Raw genomic sequence first — 20,000 nt, forward strand, 5'->3', positions numbered from 1 at the left:
TATAGGAAACAAAGTCATATGCACACCTGATCAGCTCAGAGCATGAGCATTTTTATTTAAGCAACCAGCGAAGTATGCTTAGATGATTTTTATTTGTATTAGGATAAATGTGTGCGATGTTAAAAAAACGAAACGGAAGTGTTGAGGAGGCTTCACTTCCACTTTAACCGGATACTCATCATTAGACCTAGTCTCCCCAGACTGTATGACGGGAGCATTTCCAAATCGTGGGAGTCAACAGTCTGTGCCTAGGGATCCATTCGGCTCTGACCTCCATTCAATGACAGGCTTTATAATACATGCAGGTTAGCAAACGTAGAATTAGGGATGCAAATGTTAAGGAATTTCCACAATCGATAGCTGTTCACCATAAAGCTGCCAATCCGTACATTTTATGTCCTTACCGAGATGCAAACCACAGAGATTTACCTCTCCTGAAAGACAGTAGGAATCCCCTCTAAAGATGGATGGCCCCCTATAAGCCCTAGGGAGATACCGTGCTAATGAGCTTAAGCCATCACTACTTGTCAACCAGGTGTCCTCTGCCCAAACCAAGGTCTACATTTCTCAACATAACACTATAACTTTTATAAAACAATGTTCGTATTAACACATAGTGTACCGTTCAGATTGGACGTGTGTGCAGTCCCTCTTTCATGCGATCATTCAGTTACGTTGCACAGTTAATCCCTTGCTTCTTATGCCATGTGAAGTCCAAATAGAAAACCCCAAAAAACAATTAACCTCAAAATTGAGTTCAAATTCGTCCATGAAAGAAGTGAGAGGAGGTGACTGAAGCGTTGCTATGAGATACACATTTTTTAACTGTGTCCAAAAGTTTAGTTGTGCATAACAGATGTAGAGTGTTCCGGCACAACAGAAGTAGACAAGTGATGGATTACGGACATAATTGGTTTGAGTGAAATTCGATGTATTTATTTTCCTTAGACTTAAACATCTCAGACGTCTGTTGCGGATGAATTTAAATGGCTGCATGCGGCTCCATTTAAATGTTTCCAAGTTCTTGTTAGCAATTCATTGATGGTCGATTAATTGCTAACATCCCTAGGTGCAATTTTAACGTCCGGTTCATAGACTCGAGTAGACATTTCACAGACAAAGTGGAACAGAACAACAGTGTACAGCAGCGGGGTCCGGGGACCCCCAGGGGTCCTTGAGGGGGTTTCCAGGGGGTCCCCAGCTAAAGCAGTTAATGCAGCTTCACTATCATTCTCTCTGACTCTTCGCACCCATTGGTTGCTGTTTCTTGGTTGGACAAAAATCCTGTCCCTCCATCCACTAACATTTAAATAATGTGTTTTTCAGTTGCTTCGTATTGATGTTCTGTGTAGGGATGGGACGATACGCGATATTATCGTTTATAGTGATAAAAAACACTCACGATAATCGTATCGTGGAGATTTAATTCATCGTGATATCGTCCTCCGTCATGCACTGGGATCAATTCACCTTTTATTTGCTGCATATTCGGTACCACTTAAACCCTCTATAATTGGTAAAAGGTTCTTATAATATATGTACTTGATACAGTCTTTTTTTCTCTCTATCAAATGTCTTTGCCAAAAAATTGCCGATCTACAAGCTCACAGCGTGTCGCGTTGCGACGCGTTGTGAGCTTGTAGATCGGCTATTTTTTGGCAAATGTTCCGCCCCAGGATAATGGATTTTGATTATAGCGATAATATCGTAAATCGCGATTTCTTTTCTCTCAATAGTCGTGATATGACATTTTCATATTGTCCCATCCCTAAAACAACCATATTCTGTAAGGCAGAACCAGGGTGGAACAAGGGCAGAACAAGGGAGAAAGAGCCTGCTGGTTGCTCAGTCAGGGACCAACCAGAAGGCTGACAAAGGGTGAATTGACTGGTGTATACGGATAAATAATGAGTAACCTCCTTGGCACATGGCTTCAATAAAAGCCTAGTTCATCATCATCATCACGCCTGTTGTACACATCTCAACCACAGCCAATGTGCTTTGTGTTTGCTTCTCCCTCGCTCTCTCTCCCTGTGCTAGGGTGTGAACACCGACACTCATGTTGTTTCAACGTCTACCGAGTGGACCCTGTCAAACGCAAAACACATGCACACACACACCCACACACAAACACGAGAAATCCCAACAGACTGGTGCCAGCGTGCGCGAAACACTGGTCACCACACGTGTTGTGTTAGTAACCTCAGCCCTGTGCGTGCGTGTGTGTGTGTGTGTGTGTGTGTGTGTGTGTGTGTGTGTGCGTGTGTGTGTGTGTGTGTGTGTGTGTGTGTGTGTGTGTGTGTGTTTGTGTGTGTGTGTGTGTGTGCATGTGCATGTGTGTGTGTGAGTGCGTGTCTCAGGGGAACAAGGATCAAGACTCAATTAAGCGGGCATGTGAAGAATGCTTTCAGGGGGGAAGTGGACAAGATGGCCGCGGGGGCCCGGCACCACTTCCTCGGCACCGCGTCTCTCGCCCTTGATCTCAATTGGTCTCGCTGTGGCCAAGCCATGGCAGCATGAAGGAGAGACATGTCTCACGCACGCACGCACACACCCACCACACTGAATGCGCATGCACACACACACAAAGGTCTGTGAAGGAGAGAGATGTCACGCCTGGACAGCCTGTAGGTCTCAGGGGGGCTACTACTACACACACACACACACACACACACACACACACACACACACACACACACACACACACACACACACACACACACACACAAACACACACACGACACGACACGCCACCAGGGACCCGGGCAAGAGAGCCCTGGTCATCTAATGAAGCATGTATACCGCCATGTGTGAGTTGCTTGTAACACAGCCGCTAATATGATGGAGGTGCACTCCATGTGAGACAATGTAGTGTCCGTTTAACCTCTGGAGGCCCTAGCGTGCGGCCCTATTCTGGGGGAGATGCTCTACAAGCTCACGATGCCGAAGAGATTTGGTGTAGTGGCGAGGAAAAAGGGCGAACTGCGGAATGTATGTCCTGCTTACTAAGTATAGAGGGTTTAAAGTGGTTAACTCTCTGATAAATTACATTTTACAGTGTGCTCTCAAGTGGAGAATATTCCTTGTTAGGACTCAAACCGTCCACAAAAGTGCTTTTTCGCTATAGATAATCTGTTTCTCTTTGGTGAGTGAAGTCTTACTGTGCGGTATAATGTGAGTTGTGCATGTCCAGGATGTTCTTTGTCTGTGGCTAAGCTCACATCAACTGCTGAAAGTCACAGCAGCACCATAACGATAAAACAATGTTCCTGTATCAACTTGGGATGGGACGATAAGCATATATTGTATATATATATTGTTTATCGTGATAAACAATAAATGATAAATCGTACCGTGGAGATTTAATTTATCGTGAAATCGTCCTCCGTCATGCACTGGGATCAATTCACCTTTTATTTGCTGAGCTGCATATCCAGTACCATTTAAACCCTCTATTGGTAAAACGTACTTATTATATACGTATTTGATACAGCATTTTTTTCACTCTCCAACAAATCTCTTTGCCAAAAAATTGCCGATCTACAAGCTCACAATGCGTCGCAACGCGTTGTGAGCTTGTAGATCTGCAATTTTCTGGCAAACGTTCCGCCCCAGGATAACGTTTGGAATATTTTGATTATCGCGATAATATCGTAAATCGCGATTTCTTTGGTCACAATAATCGTGATATGAAATGTTCATATCGTCCCATCCCTATGTCACACATGATAACACATGTTCCTGTATCATCTTCACATGTTGGCGTCAAATGGTTCTTATTGTATTCTACAGTGTAAGGGTATTTAGCATGATCCCTGAAGGGACATAATATACTCTTCTACATGTGACCCAGCGTGGCGTGCCGCTCAGAGGGAGCACACCAGGGAGCAGTTAGGGGTTAAGTGTCGTGCTCAGGGACACTTCGACTGGAGGAGCTCGGGATCGAACTGGTGACCTTTACCGACTCCCAAACGGCCTCTCTTACCTCTGGCACCATCCAGTCTGATTCTAATTACCAGACTCTGCACTGTGAAATCCTGAGTGTTCGTTTAGCTCTGAGCCGAGTGCAAATGTAACCCAATCGAACCCCACAAAGTGTCCATTTGGTTCCTAAAGTCCTGCATTATTTGTACATGCACTCACAGAGTTACAAATCGTCGTTGTCGGGTGGAAACCTTGTATGTCCAAGACCGTTCATTTTGTATTTATCATTTTAAAAATGAACTAAACTAGTGAAAACAGCAGATCTACAAGCAGATGCGAGGCGTTGTGTGCTTGTAGATCGGCTGTTTTCAATACTTTCGTGCGACGGCCTTGTGTGATGAGGCAGGGCTTTACTTGGTGAAAAAACGTACACACTTGAAACTTGGAGATACGAGGTTTCTGCCCGACAGCGACGAAATGCATTAACACTTAATAAAACACTGTGCTGTTGTGTAAAGTGAAAAGTGACCCCTGAGGACTCGAGAGTGACTTTGTTCATGTAAATGGCAACGCAACAAAAAGCATCGAGCTCCGCTCACCCGTTTTGAAGATCTCGTAGCGCAGCGAGAAGCCCGCCCCCTGGTGTGCGTAGTCGGAGACAAACTTGATGTGGAGGGAGGGGCCGGACGAGATGATGGGCGCCGGGGCGATGTTGCTGCAGTGTTTCCCCAGCAGGTCGGCCGTCTCCGAGTTCCCATCGTGGATCTCGATGTAGTCGTACCTGGAGAGAGGAGGGAGACATAGGATTACATTACATTACATAAATCAGTGCTTCTCAAAACTTAGTCAAGTCAAGGACCCCCAAACTGATATGTATGTGGCCACACGGACCCCAAATCTGAAAGATCTCGTAAAAGAAATATATCAAAGATTTTCAAAAATAGTAGATGTTGTAGGCTACACCATAAGAATAGATAAAGTGGTACAAAAATAATTGTGACAACACTATTATTAACTGCTTCTACTGGGGACCTCTGGGGGTCCCCAGGCCCCACTTTGAGAACCACTGCCAGTATTTTACTCGACATACATCTTTGGCCAGCGTGCCCTTGCGATCCCAGAGACTCTCCTAGACGCAAGACCAAAAGGTTGCAGGTTTGAGTCAAACAATTAGCCAAGTTGAGTCCGTCGACAACTGCATGCCTCTTTAAAAGCTGCAGGCCGTAACTTTCATGTCCTGCCTATAGGTGTCGAACCCGGGTGCCCCCTGCCAGCGCTGACCCCTCTACTGTTGAGCCATAACGGCAAGCTTGTACAGACACAGGGAAAAGCAACAACAGCTGCTGTCACCCAACTGTTGTTGGAATGCTGCATTTATCTCACTCTGTTGTTTCTAGCTTCATAATATGCCTCCCATTGGGTCAATTAAAAAAGAGAAAGCAATGATTGATGTCTACCTACTAGTAGTCACTTATCAGTAGGTAGAGGAGATTTGGACAGAGACATAAGATACAAACAAATAGGTAAAAGCCTAGATATGTAACTGAGTGTGTATACTTCAAAAGCCAGAAGAACATTATAGTTTCAAGCTAGACCAAGGTTATGACACAAGCAAAACTTGAACCATTTAAGACCTATTTTATACCTCGTTGACAGTGGACTGGGGTCTGTACTTGGTCCCCTCCTTCTTCTCTATATAGGTACCAAGTAGTTTACAAAGTTACTTTCCATCCCTGATATACTCAGTACCTAACCCAATATATTCATCAAAAATAGCTGAGCTACAAGCTCCCAAAGCGATGCGTTGTGTGACAAGCTGTGATCTCGTAAGAGCGACTATTTCTTGTATGAGTATGACAGGAGGTCAAAACATCATCATTGCAATGCATGTTCTTGCGTATATATGGCGATGTGGATGTCATGTGTGCGGCTCAGTTCAAAGCATCACCAGGGAACTGGCTTAAGGAGCCCCACACAACCACTGTACATCACTTACTAGAATCACATGTGTAAATGATATGTTATCTTGAAAGAGATCTGGCATTAAGCCCTGGACGCTTTTAGCCATAAATCTGCATCACACATCAAACAGAAGATAGTGGAAAACAAGGCAGACTATTGTGCTATTCCGGATAAACGCCACCAGCAAATCCACCTCACATGCATGAGCCGGGGTTCATGTTGTGCAGGTTAAGACGTTAGCGTCGGGCGGAGGAGACTCGAGCCACAGGTCTGCCACAAGTGATCAACCTCTGGATGAACCCCCGAAGTGTTTCATGTTCGTCTTGATGTTCCAGACCAAATGACTCTCTATTACATTAGTGGAATAGATGTCTGGTTCTCAGGCTCTCTCATGTCCACGAACCGCCAACTTGAAATGTATTTGGTCGCAGATCCCCCTCCCATCAGAAAGCATTTTGTGCTAGGGACTCCCATACAAGATGAGCGCTGTTAAAATGTTAAAAGAAATAATCAACATTTTTCACATTTTGTCTAGATGTTTGAACATTAATAAATCCCAGTTAAGGTGGGAGATAAACTTTACAGTCTTCAGTTGCTTTTTCTGATTTTCAGTCAACAACCATTTTGGTTGTTGACTCTTTCTGGTTATATTCAGTTAAAATGTTATCAAATTGACTCACTTGGTTACATTTGCACAGCACCCCTTATGATCATCATATTGTCATGGGACTGTGAGTGGAATATACATGACAGACTGAGACTTTGATGCTGTGGAAGGATTAGACGTGAGTAAAGATCAATGGAGGTTTAACTAATCTTCTCTGATTCCCCTGGCTTCCTGCCAGGTTAAAGGTGTTGTTAGGGCTGTTCTGCGAGTCCCTTTCAAACGTCAGGAGGAGAGTTGGTTTTCACGCTCCAAAGAAGAAATAACACACATGCGGTAATAATGGCCAACATCAAAACCGCAACAGCTTTCACTTGTTCGTTGCATTTCACATTCAACTTGGTTTGTGTTTATAATTTACCTATAAGCAACAACTGCGATACTAGTATGAGCAATAGTACTGCATATACAAAATGACTTGCACCTACATATCGTTGCTTTCATAAATGTCCCAGTGGGTTTTATAAATATTTAAACAACGAAAAGTATTAACAAGAATAACTTGTTAACTAAATAATAACTATATTTGAACACAGCTTCCTTTCTACATTTAAGTAAGTAGTAAGTAATAAGTAATAGTTTTGGATATACAAGGCGATAATATGACACTATGACAATGGTTTATTTCACACCATCAAGAGCTCATGTTACAGAGAGTCAAAGTAGCCCGAGGAACGCTTATACCCAAGAGCCATGTCGCCTCTATTAACGAATAAAGAACTCTCACATCTGAAGAAATATCTCATACCGACGCTTCCACACTTTATTATCAGTGGAAAAACGAGCCGTGCAGGAATTAGGAAGGGATTAGTACTGATACTCGCGGTGGTGATCAATATACGTGTCTACAACTAGATCAATAGGATTCATGTTGTGGCCTAGTTCTAGAGGACCCCTCTGTTCTCTGACCCCACTTAACCCCCCCGGGTGACCTTTGGGGCCCCGCGGCGTCTGGCCGCACTAAACCCCCAGTCGAGGATCTGAATCAAAGACGTGTCAAAGCTGGGACATAAATTGCTCTACTTAAACAACGCTTTAGCTCCATATAGTCATAGTCTCTCCCTTTACTGTGGGACACCGGCTCTCAATATGGGACCCCCAGGGGTCCTTGGGGTGGTTCAAGAGGGTCCTCGGCTAAATGACTGATAGTTACAGTAGGAACCAAATGGACCTTTACAGCACGCATGTGCAACATACGGCCCTGGCCCTTCGACTATCTCAATCTGGCCCGCCAAGTCCTCAAAGAAAAACTAAATGACCCCCCCGGGCCCAACACATTTTCTGTATGTTAATGGTTTTGAGAGCACAATATTTTACTTGACTCCAATTAAAAGTCATAATAATTTATACATAGCCTACATGAAAACAAAATTGTGAAAATAGCCGATCGAGGCGTTGTGTGTAAATGTTACATATACCGTGTTATACAAAATGTAATGCCTCAGCTCTTAGTGCTCGTCAGGGTGTGTGTGTGTGGGGGGGGGGGGGGTCCCCAGTTAAATTATGATTATTTTGAGGGTCGCAGCCTGAAAAGGTTGAGAACCACTGGTGTAATGCCCATCAAACTGAGGGGTCCTTGGGATGCAAAGGGTTGTGAATGACTAGGAGGAGACGCCACGGCAGCCTCCCTGTCTGGACCCTGGACACCTGCCTGCCTCCAAAATAGCTCCTGCCAGGAAATTCCACAGACAACCATGACTGAAAGGAGGAGGGAGGAAGATAATAAACAATCTTTTTTTATTTTATTCTAGTTGAGCTAATTTCTTTTGGAATTATTACCTAGAATGGTATCGTTTATTTTTAGATTGTTTATAATAATATTTTGAGTGGAATTCTAACTGTTCCGCATAACGGCATGTCAAAAATCTTCAAAGGTTTAAATCCTGGGCTGGGGGATATACAGTAGAGCATGCATGTGATGTATGCGCACGTTGCATGCACGCACACTCACACACAGTAACTATGACAGACAGACAGACTGACTAGGCCAGTGTTTTGAACTGAGCTGACCTGCAGGGCCAGGTCAAGCAAAGGGTTTATTTGATCTTTTTGCTGTGTTATGTTCTAATCCTGTCTGCACGCTCACACACACACACGCACGCACGCGCACGCACACGCGCACACACACACACACACACACACACACACACACACACACACACACACACACACACACACACACACACACACACACGCATACACAAACGCACACATGCATAAACGCACAAACACAGCAAATCCAATTACAGACGGCGGAAATATAGTTTAAGAAAGAGAGAGTGAGTGTGTGCGTGCGCGCACATGTGCGTGCCAGTGTGTGTGTGTGTGTGTGTGTGTGTGTGTGTGTGTGTGTGTGTGTGTGTGTGTGTGTGTGTGTGTGTCACCTCTCGCTTTGTAAGAGTATGACAGGCTTGCAGAAAGCGGACAATAATAGAGTGGATTCAAGGCTAGTGAAACCGATAGCTTTACAAAGGGTTGTCAAGTGGTAGGAACAGGTACATGACTGAGTGTGTGTGTGCCTGTGTGTGAGTGCGTGCACGCGTGTGCGCGTGCCTGTGTGTGTATGTGTGTGTGTGTGTGTGTGTGTGTGTGTGTGTGTGTGTGTGTGTGTGTGTGTGTGTGTGTGTGTGTGTGCCTGTGTGCGTGCGTGTGTGAGTATTGTTCCGTGCGTCTGTACGACATGACAGGTGAGTGAGCCCTGGAACATAACGCGGGTCACACGCCTCCTGCTCTCCCATCATGCTTTGTGTCGGCGTGGCGCGTGCTTGCGGTGAGCCGACACCACGACGGGCGAAACCGTGACGCAATCTGTCACAACGCGGTGTGTGTATGTGTGTGTGTGCGTGTGTGTGTGTGTGCCAGCTCTCGTCTAGTTTTTTTCTTTGAAAAACATGACAGATATTTTTTTCTCTCTCGCCCCCCAGCCCCCCCAAGAAAATGACATCTTTGTTTAAGCACCACTCTACAGATACATTAAGCCTTTGTTTGACACCCGTCTCCCTCTCTCTCTCTCTTTCTTTCTTTTGCGTCTCCGTTTACATTTTACATTTCTTGCTTTTTCCCTTTCTTTCTTTGTTTCTCGTGTCTTTCTTCCCCCTTCCCTGTCAAGCACATAACCGGTGGCACCGCGCCAGTGTGTGAGTGTGTGAGAGGGAGAGGAAGAGGGAGAGGGAGAGGGAGAGAGAGAGAAAGAACTCAGAACATGAGACCGGTGGCCACCTCCCTCCTTCCCTCTGACAGACAGAGACAGGTGTTGCCCTCCTCTCTCTCTCTCTCTCTCTCTCTCGCTCTCTCTCCCTCCTACTCTCCTCCCTGTGTTTTATAGTAGGGAGCAGAAATCAATATCGTTGCTGTCACGCAAAAACCTCTTAACTCCATATTCTAACGTTTTTTTTTGTTTTTTTTTTTACATTTTGTTTAATAAACGCCCCTAGTCAGCATATCGTCGTTGTCGGGTGAACACCTTGTATGTCCAAAACCGTCCGTTTTGCATTTTTCATTTGAAAAATGATTTAAACTAGGTGCGAGGCGTTGTGTGCTTGTAGATCTGCTGTTTTCACTACTTTTGTGCGACGGCTTGGTACGATGAAGCAGGGCTTTACTTTGCGAAAGGACATACACATTTTAAACTTGGAGATACGAGGTTCCCACCCGACAACGACGATATGCTACAGCATCACACAAAAGCATCAAAAGTAGCAAATCTGCCACTTCAGTCGGGAACACTCACGTCAAAGTAGTTTTAAAACCAGTTATTGCATGAATGGTTTATGCTAGAGAAAACGAGTTGTATTTAAAGGAGCCTTCCCTACTGAACGAGAGCTTTGATTGGAGTATGACAGTATGACTGTGACGTAATGACCAGCAGATATGTGAATGAGGAATGGGAAAAGAGCTGACTGACAGCTGAGCGGGGCTAGACTGCATAAACTAACGCTGAAGCCTTCATTTTTGCTCCTTTTGCATTCGAATCCTGGAAACAAACGGTTTTGGACATATGAGGTTTCCATACCGACAGAGGCGATATAACTCTGCCTCTGAGTGAGTAAGCACACACACACACACACATGCAGCAGCGCCCGTAGCTATGTGTACGCATAGATCTATCTTTGCTGATGTGAGCGGGTGTGAGGTCTCTGATCCCTCCTTGTGTAGGAGGGATGCTGCTGCTGCTGCTGCTTTTAACAAACGGCTCCACGCTGTCATCTCTCTCCCTCTCTCTTTTCTCTCCCCCTCTCTCCTTTCTCCATCTCTCATTCGGTTTCGATTGTGGAAAAAAAGAAAAACAAGTGGGACGGTATATAGCTTCGCTGCAGCGGCGACTTGCCAATTTAATAAGATTTATGATATAATAATCACCAGGGCAATTGCTGCTCCCTCCCCCGGAAAAATCCATCTGGGTATGAACAGCAGAAATTCAGAGCATTAACTTATAACTCTGAAAGGAAGAAAAAAAGGGAAAGAAAGTTAACTTTCAGAGCTATTATGAACATAATGTTCAATGCAGAATGCGTCATCAGGGTGGTTATGTATATTTCAATAGATGGAACCTCTAATGGGGGATTAAGGATTATTCTCCCAGAATGACAACTGGGTTTCTGCCCAGAGCGAGGCTCTTCGTGGCATAAGGCAGCTGCGGGTTGTTTTGCTGTAGTTAGAGTTGACTATTAGGCTGCGTGATGCAAATGTGTCTTTAGTGTATACTGTACGTACCCGTGTGTGTGTGTGTGTGTGTGTGTGTGTGTGTGTGTGTGTGTGTGTGTGTGTGTGTGTGTGTGTGTGTGTGTGTGGGTGTGGGTGTGTGCGCGCATGCGTGCGCGCATGACGCAGCGTAGGCCTATGTGTCTGCGTCTGTGCATAACGTGTATGACAGGGTTATGGTTCATTTGTAGTTCATCATCAGTTATTTGGGTAAATGGTTGTGAGATTGTGCATTACATTCACCCATTCACACACACATTCATACACCGACGGCAGAGGAAACCATGCAAGGCACCAACCTGCTCACCAGGAGCAACTAGGGGTTCAGAGTCTTGCTAAGGACTCTTCGACACTAACTCTGGGGGAGCACGGGATCGAACTGGGAACCTGATCGGAAAACCCTCTGAGTTCTAATGACGGTTTCTCTACCCCTGAGTCACTGCTGCCCCTTCCTGCAGGCAACACCATTGTACGACCAAGTATATAAATCAGGCCTTAAGCTGCTCAACCCACCAGGTCTGGGTATTGATACAGATGGCATCCCTCCCCCCCTCCCACGCCCCCGCCCCTCTGTATGTCTCTCTCTCCAGGTTGGGAGCTGTTTTCTCACACCTGCACATTCCCATCAAACATCAGGGGGTTCCCCTCGAGCAGACAGGGCGTCTGCAACACACTCGCTCACTCACTCACACACTCACACACACTCGCTCACTCGCTCGCTCGCTCGCTCACACACACACACACACACACACACACACACACACACACACACACACACACACACACACACACACACACACACACACACACACACACACACACACACACACACGCACGCACACACGCGCCACTGAAAAGGGTTGAAACCAGGTCAGACTAGTAATAGTGCATGACTGTGTTTGTGTAGCCCGAGAGAGAGAGAGAGAGATATTAGGCCCTTTAAACAGCCGGGGATGTCCTGTCATCATTCCGGTGTGGAGGTACTGACACGGAATGGGGACAGCGTTATGCCGCCTGTGATAATACATAATAATAATAATACATCAAACTTATATAGCGCTTTTCATCGTACTCATAAAGTCGCTTTACAAAACAAATAAAAACAGCTTTATTAGGACAGAATTAAATGAGCTGGCAGTGGAGGTACTAGTAGTCAACAAGAAGCCCAACTGACGCTCTGTGTAAAAGGGACAGCTGACGGTGTAGGAGTAGGACCCTAACACACCCAACCCACCCAAAAAAGCGTCCGTCCACACACACACACTTTATTGCGTGCGATTGTCAAACCCCAGCCAAACCGGGACGTCTGGTCACCCTAAATACAATGTTTGTCAATGACAACATGCATGGACAAGCCTTTTGAGCGGTGCCTGAGCGCTCTAATGCAGAGTGTGTATGTCTGTATGCAGTATACGCATACGAGTCTACTCATACGCCTCGTATGAGTAACAACAGCTGCAATACCGCTGGGTATACACATTTTGTTGGAATCTGCATGCAAAAGCAAAGCTGCAACAACGATCTTCGTTACGACACTCTGAATGAAAGTTGCCAGAGAGATAAGATCCGCTAATTTACAACTCCACACACAGCACCCATTTATTATCTTATTCATAATTTATTTCAGTGATGCCAAGTTCATGAATTTTAGTCGTAGCCTATATGTGAATGTTTTTATTTTAATTGGATAAATAAGTAAAGGTTCCTTCCACATGCAGACAGCGTTGGCTTGATTTCATATTTATGTTTATGTATTTTGCCGGACCCTGGGTGATCCAGACCATAATAGTCTATGACTGTGGTTATCTGACTGACTGACAAGACTGTGTGACTGACTCACGCCTGAAACACGCATGGGTGACATCACTCCAGCCAAGGTGCTTTCCCACATGTATGCTTCTCCATTATGCCACATGTAGCCAGAGAAGTGCGGGCATTTCATATTTCACTGTGAGAGTATCATTTAGGGATGGGACGCTAAGCGATATTATCGTTTATCGTGATAAAAAACACGATAATCGTATTGTGGAGAAATAATTTATCGTGTCGCGTTGCAACGCGCTGTGAGATTGTAGATCGGCTATTTTTTGGCATATGTTCCGCCCCAGGATAATGGATTTGATTATCGTGATAATATCGTAAATCACGATTTCTTTGGTCAAAATAATCGTGATGTGAAATTTTCTTATCGTCCCATCCCTAGTATCATTCCAATCATATCTCCCCATCAAGCTTTTAGAACAGAAAACACAGAAACAGGGCTCTGGAGTGTGCTAGTAATTTGGGCGGGATTTTGCAATCTGTTTTTCCAGCGGGTGTCAGTTAAGTGTTTAATCGTTTCCCACTTCCTACCCCGTTGTCTCCATAAATCAATAGACACACATTTTTTTAACTAAAGTTTATAGAGCTTCGCTCACGCTCCCCGTGGATCTGATTGCGTGAAAATGACTGTGCCAGAACTGTAGAACGGCGGTTCTCAAACCTGTGAAATTATTTTGAGATGATTAACTTAATGTGCAACATTGTTTTACATGTTCTCACGCGCATGTAGATCTGCTATTTTCACAATAGAACCAAGCGTGTTATACAAAATGTTATGCCTCAACCCTTAGTGCTCCTAGGGCAGTTAAAATATGATTATTTTGAGGGTCACCGCTGCTGAAACACTGCAGTAGAAAGCAGCCGCCCCGACCTCACGACATAAAGAGGGCATTTTGCTGTGCATCTTTGCGAAACGGCAAAAAACGTGGTACAGCGCCAGGATCCTAACGCTATATTAATCATCACCCATCACTACGTAGTTTACGCCCGTGGCATGGTTTTCGTATAGTGTATGACCTTGTGAACGAACAACATTTCTGCCGCTATAATGTGGAAGGAGCTTTTAGTGTGAATTCAGCTGCCTGGATAATTGCACCGGTGGGGAAGTCAAGTGGAGCAGGAATAAAGTCCTTCAGGTTACAGACGACTTTCGCAAAAATAAACTCATTCAGAGTTCTTGAGAGGAATGACTCAACTTCCAGTTTACCAGCGCCGCCGGTTTACTAGAGGCAAGATGAGATCACGTACAGGCACATTGGTTGTACCACAGCTGTTTATGGTGCAATAATAAACATTTATTTGGTATATGACACAAAATGATTGGCACAAGTTGTACATAATTATGGCTTATTATCGGCAGACCACGCAGTATCCCAACGCATAATCTATAGTGGTCAGCTATAACTATATGACTATATAATACTGTAACTAATATATCAATATATACTTAGTTGACACAGGGCCCTATTCTGAGTCTGCTACTTTTTACCTTTACACCAATTAATAACTTTAGTTACTAGTTACTTTGTAGATTTTGATTGTTAACACAAAACATATATTAAGTACATTTTGATACCAATACTTTTGTACTTTTTAATCAAGTTAATCAAGTGAATTCCGGACTTTTTACTCTTAGTATTTCTACATTGCAGTATTCGTACTTTTACTTTAAGTAAAACATCCGAGTACTTTTTCCGAATTGATATTACAGTAGCCTACATCCAGGTAAAACTAGGCTCGCCTAGTTCAACTTGTTGTATATGTTTTGGTTTGGGATTAGAGGGACTGTAGTGCTTTCACTTCCCAGCAGGAGAAGTGAAACCACATGCTTCTCAAAGGAAGTGCAACTTTGTGCTCTGCTGACTCAGACACAGCCTTTCATTCAATAACACAACGCATGCATGGCTTATCCAATGACAGGGTCAGGATCCACAACAGACCAGATATATATATTCGTTTGCTTTGGATCGCAGCTAAGATGGGGGACTAGTGCTGCAACTATGGATTATTTTCTTTGCGATTATTCTATTGATAACTTTTTCAATTCACCCACAGCGGGCTCAGGCGCAAAATTGAGTCCCAGACAAAAATAATGTATATCATTTGGATAGCATACTATAAAATGCTTGATGGCACAGTACAGCAGAACGTACTATAGTGCTGCTGCCCAGTGTAGGAAAAGTCAACAAAACAATTTGTGGAAAAGCAGCAGAACTCAACACACTTATCTGACCCGCGAGGAGGGACAATTCATGTCAGCGAAAATCGTCCCGGTCAGTCTATTTGTCAAGAGAACAGCCGATAAGTGTGTGTGTATGTGTGTGTGTGTGTGTGTGTGTGTGTGCGTGCGTGTGTGCGTGCGTGCGTGAGTGAGTGTGTATGTGTGTGTACGTATGTGCACGTGCGTGCGTGTGTGTTTAAGAAAGAGCAGGCCTAGTCAGTCTGTCAGTGAGGCAGTTAACAGAGAGTGAGGAGAATGACTGACTTCACTGTTATCAAGTAATAGGCCTATTACTGCAGACAGATGGACACTGTGTGTGTGTGTGTGTGTGTGTGTGTGTGTGTGTGTGTGTGTGTGTGTGTGTGTGTGTGTGTGTGTGTGTGTGTGTGTGTGTGTGTGTGTGTGTGTGCGCCCCCCCCCCCCCCCCCCCAACAGTCTCCAAGACAACCAATCGATTCCTCATTACAGGCATTGATCAGGGTCAGTCCTTCAAACAAAATGTGCGCTTACCGACGCACAAACACACACACACACACACACACACACACACACACACACACACACACACACACACACACACACACACACACACACACACACACACACACACAGTCATTACAGTAACAGACATTGATCAGGTAGACCTTCAGGGAGTGTCTGTAAGTCAGAGCCGTGATACTATCATCATTACCTTTTGTATAGCGTGTGCGTACGGTACACGCGTGGTTGTCTTTGTGTGTGTGTGTGTGTGTATAACCTATGACTGTTGAGCTGAGATGAGAAAAAAAGACTTAAGAACATCTGTAGGACCAAACCCTAAAGCCTATACTGTCTGTAGTGTGATGTGTCGTTTTTCAGAGAAGAACTGATCTTGTTATCTTGAAGATTAGTTCTTGGAATATACATTAAGCTCAAAGCACCGTTTCATGCCGCGCGCCATTGCTATAGCGATAGCTATCAATATGCCGTCCTAATAGTGTCTGGCGGCTCCGCGGCACACCTGTATAACGATAGTTGTATAACTATATCTTTTTTTTTTTTCCAACAACATGAGCGTCAAACATTTTATTCTGCGTGACAGCTTGGGGCACACAAGACCCCACCCTGATGTAGGTTTTGCCCATAGAGCCGACTCTGGCTTCCCACAGACCCGCTGTGGTCAGGGATGTGCAGAGAATGTTAGAGAGGCAGGGTCTGAGATTTATAAAAGGGCCTTTTGGTGAAAATATTGAAAATAGCAGAGGGCTATTTTCATTACTTGATACCACACTAAACTAAGCATAAAAAAGGCAATACTGGAGATGTGGCGAAGAGCATGGATTTCTACACAGAGAGGGCAATTCTTTCAACACAAGATGCTGCATTCAAGTTCAGGAGAGTTGTGACAAAACCATTCTCTTGAACGCTGCCTTCAGGTATGGCATGGAAAGAGCGCGTTTGCATTTCTTTCACCATAGTAAAAACTGCATTCATGGTCTGGAGAGAGGGCACTTTTTACAGACGGATAAAAGGGCAGGGGCAGGGGCTCAAGCCCCCTTTGATGTCTATGTGTGCTTGTGCCTGTCTGTGGTGACACTGTCCACTTTGTTCTCTAGCTTTATGTTAGCATGTAGCGTGGAAGCATGGCGGTGCTATAGCGTGGCCCTCTTGCATCTGTGTACCTGTCTCTGTGACGCTAATGCAAACATACAGACAGCTGCTAACTGCCCACAGCTGGTATAGCCAAACGTCTCTCTTACTCGCCTCTCCTACCACTCACTCTCTCTTTTTTATTTCTCTTTCTTTCTCTCTCAATACATATTTTATTTTCACTCCGTGTCTCTCTCTCTCTCTCTCTCTCTCTCTCTCTCTGTGTGTGTTTTACTCTGTGTCCCTCTCCCCTAGGGCTACAGTGTCACATCTCATCCATCTGTTTTTGCTCTCTTCCTTTCTCTGTCTCTCCAGGAGTCCAGGGTTGTTGAGGACTAACGCTGCTCTTGTGCCAGGTGCGTGCGTGCGTGCATGCCTGCTTGAATGATCGTGTGTGTGTGTTTGTGCGCGTGAGAGATTTGTTTCACAGGTAAAAAGTCTCCAGTAACGTACACACACACACACACACACACACACACACACACACACACACACACACACACACACACACACACACACACACACACACACATACCATCTTTGTGTGTGACGGCCTGTTTTGATAAGTTCCGCGTTCATCTCTTTTGCAGGACGTTGTTGTAATACCATCAATAAAAAGCTAAACTCCTCTGAGATGAGGAGAGAGATGCAATGGGGACAGGGAAGTGATGTGGCGTGGTGTAGTTAAATGATTGATCGAGGCAGAGTACAAAGGCAAGGTCTAAATCATTAGTGGAACCATTATCGTCAGCCTCGGCTACGCTGTCATATAAATCATTTCTTAACTCAAAGCCCTGCCCCACACTTACCATGCATACTTTCAACATGCATCGGTGAGTGTTGTTTGCATGCATGCACAGTAAGAATCCTCAGCGTCAATTCAACTCTAGAGAAAGGGTATAATATGTAACCAAATGTGTGTTGATGTATGTGATTGTTTGCTTCCCTGTACTGCATGTGCGTTCCTCTTTCTCGTCTATAAATGCATATATGCTTGCGTTGCATTGCCATGGCATGTTTAGTGTGTGTGTGTGTGTGTGTGTGTGTGTGTGTGTGTGTGTGTGTGTGTGTGCGTGGTTGCGTGCGTGCGTGCGTGCGTGCGTCCGTGCGTCCGTGCATGTGTTTCCTTCACAGTAATGCAATGATAGCACCTCACAGGCCAGCATGTGATCTGATGTGAAGTAGGGATGGGACGATAAGCGATATTATCGTTTATCGTGATAAAAAACACTCGCCATAATCGTATCGTGGAGATTTAATTTATCGTGATATATCGTCCTCAGTCATATGGGATCAATTCACCTTTTATTTGCCGAGCTGCATATCCGGTACCACTTAAACCCTCTATAATTCATAAAACAGATCTATAAATAACATACTTGATACAGCCTTTTTTTCACTCAATATCAAATGTCTTTGCCAAAAAATTGCAGATCTAGATCGGCAATTTTTTGGGGCAAATGTTCCGCCCCAGGATAATGGATTTTTGATTATCGTAATAATATCGTAAATCACGATTTCTTTTTGTCACAATCATCGTGATAAGACATTTTCATATTGTCCCATCCCTGATGTGAAGTCAAAGAGGAAGAGAAGAGGGGGAGAGAAGGAGAGAGAGAGAGAGAGAGAGAGAGAGAGAGAGAGAGAGAGAGAGAGAGAGAGAGAGAGAGAGCGGGGGGGGCAGACAGAGGGGATATTAAAGAGATGGATTGACACAGAGGAGCAGAGAGGAGAGAGCAAGGAGAGGTGAGCCTGTGAGAGATGAACAGATCTGAGAGAGTGAGAGATGAGCTGACAAAAACAAGCGACAGAAAGGTGGGAGAAAGAGAGAGAGAGAGCGTGTGAGTTTGGGAGTTGAAAAGAGTAGAAGAAGTGAAGAGGGGAAAGAGAGACAGAGGGGGGTGGCTGTTAAGAGAGAGAACATAATAAAAACGAAAGAGTGGGGGACAGAGGTGAAGAGGGAGGGAGGGAGGGAGGGAGGAAGAGAGTGTGTCATTTGGACGGAGGCCTGTGCTTTCTGGAACGCTATGCTGAATAATGATGTGGGCTATAAATGGTTGGCACACGAGAGGAGAGAAGAGAAGAGAAGAGAAGAGAAGAGAAGAGAAGAGAAGAGAAGAGAAGAGAAGGGAAAAAAAGATGTCCCCAAATTATTTGGGGGTCCCCAGATGATTAACTTAATGTGAAACATTGTTTTCTCACTCAGCAATGAACAAACCAACATAAAGTTTAAGTGTATAGAGTATTTATTAATAATACCTCTAAAATGACAAATTAAACACTGGCCAAGTGTCAAATATTTGAGGCAGAAATTGTGAAAATAGACGATCTACAGGCGTTGTGATCATGTAGATCTGCTATTTTCACAATATCACAATATAACTGTGTTATACACAGTGCTCGTCAGGATGGGGGGTCCCCAGTTCAAATGTGATTATTTTGGGGGTCCCGGCCTGAAAAGGTTGAGAACCACTGCACTGGATGATAAGAAAAGAGGTAGCAAAAGCCACTCTGGTAGGAGGGAGGCAGAGAGCAGGGGAGTAGAGGAGAGAGAGAGAGAGAGAGAGGGCGGGTGGGAAGGAGGTAGCTGTCACGATGATTTGAGCCGGCCCCCCAACGGACCCTGACTCTGCACTTTCCTCTGAGCAGCTGTGTGTGTGTGTGTGTGTGTGTGTGTGTGTGTGTGTGTGTGTGTGTGTGTGTGTGTGTGTGTGTGTGTGTGTGTGTGTGTGTGTGTGTGTGTGTGTGGGAGGGGTGTGTACTTTCCAAACACTAGGAATAGAGACTTTGCTTCCAGAGACAGAGAGAGCAGAGAAGGGTCCAAACATCCTCAGAGGACAGTCAGACAGTCTACATACTGTACATGTGATCAATGTCGTCAGAACATAATAGTATTCTACATTACATAGGTCCTGAAAAGATAGTGTTAGGATAGTGTGTATAAAAGACCACCAGGCTATCCTCTACCGCAGGGATCTTCAATGTTTTCAGGCCAAGGACCCCTTAACTGTGAGAGAGAGATGAAGCAGGGACCCCCTCTACGTATTGTATAAATGCGTTAACTTATGCAGGTTTTCA

General features: G+C 44.7%; 1 protein-coding gene across 1 annotated transcript in view; it reads right to left on the reverse strand.

Annotated features, from left to right (window-relative positions):
• nrp2b (neuropilin 2b) overlaps positions 1–20,000 on the reverse strand; it is a gene marked incomplete at both ends in the record, with an annotated part of 157,335 nt that overhangs the window by 115,255 nt on the left and 22,080 nt on the right. Inside the window, one exon of the mRNA XM_080752747.1 lies at positions 4,524–4,705. Within this exon, the coding sequence (XP_080608873.1) occupies positions 4,524–4,705 (182 nt within the window). The remainder of the gene's footprint in view (positions 1–4,523; positions 4,706–20,000) is intronic.

Source organism: Nannobrachium achirus, assembly GCF_963921795.1.
Source record: "Nannobrachium achirus genome assembly, chromosome: 22".
Lineage (NCBI taxonomy): Eukaryota > Metazoa > Chordata > Actinopteri > Myctophiformes > Myctophidae > Nannobrachium > Nannobrachium achirus.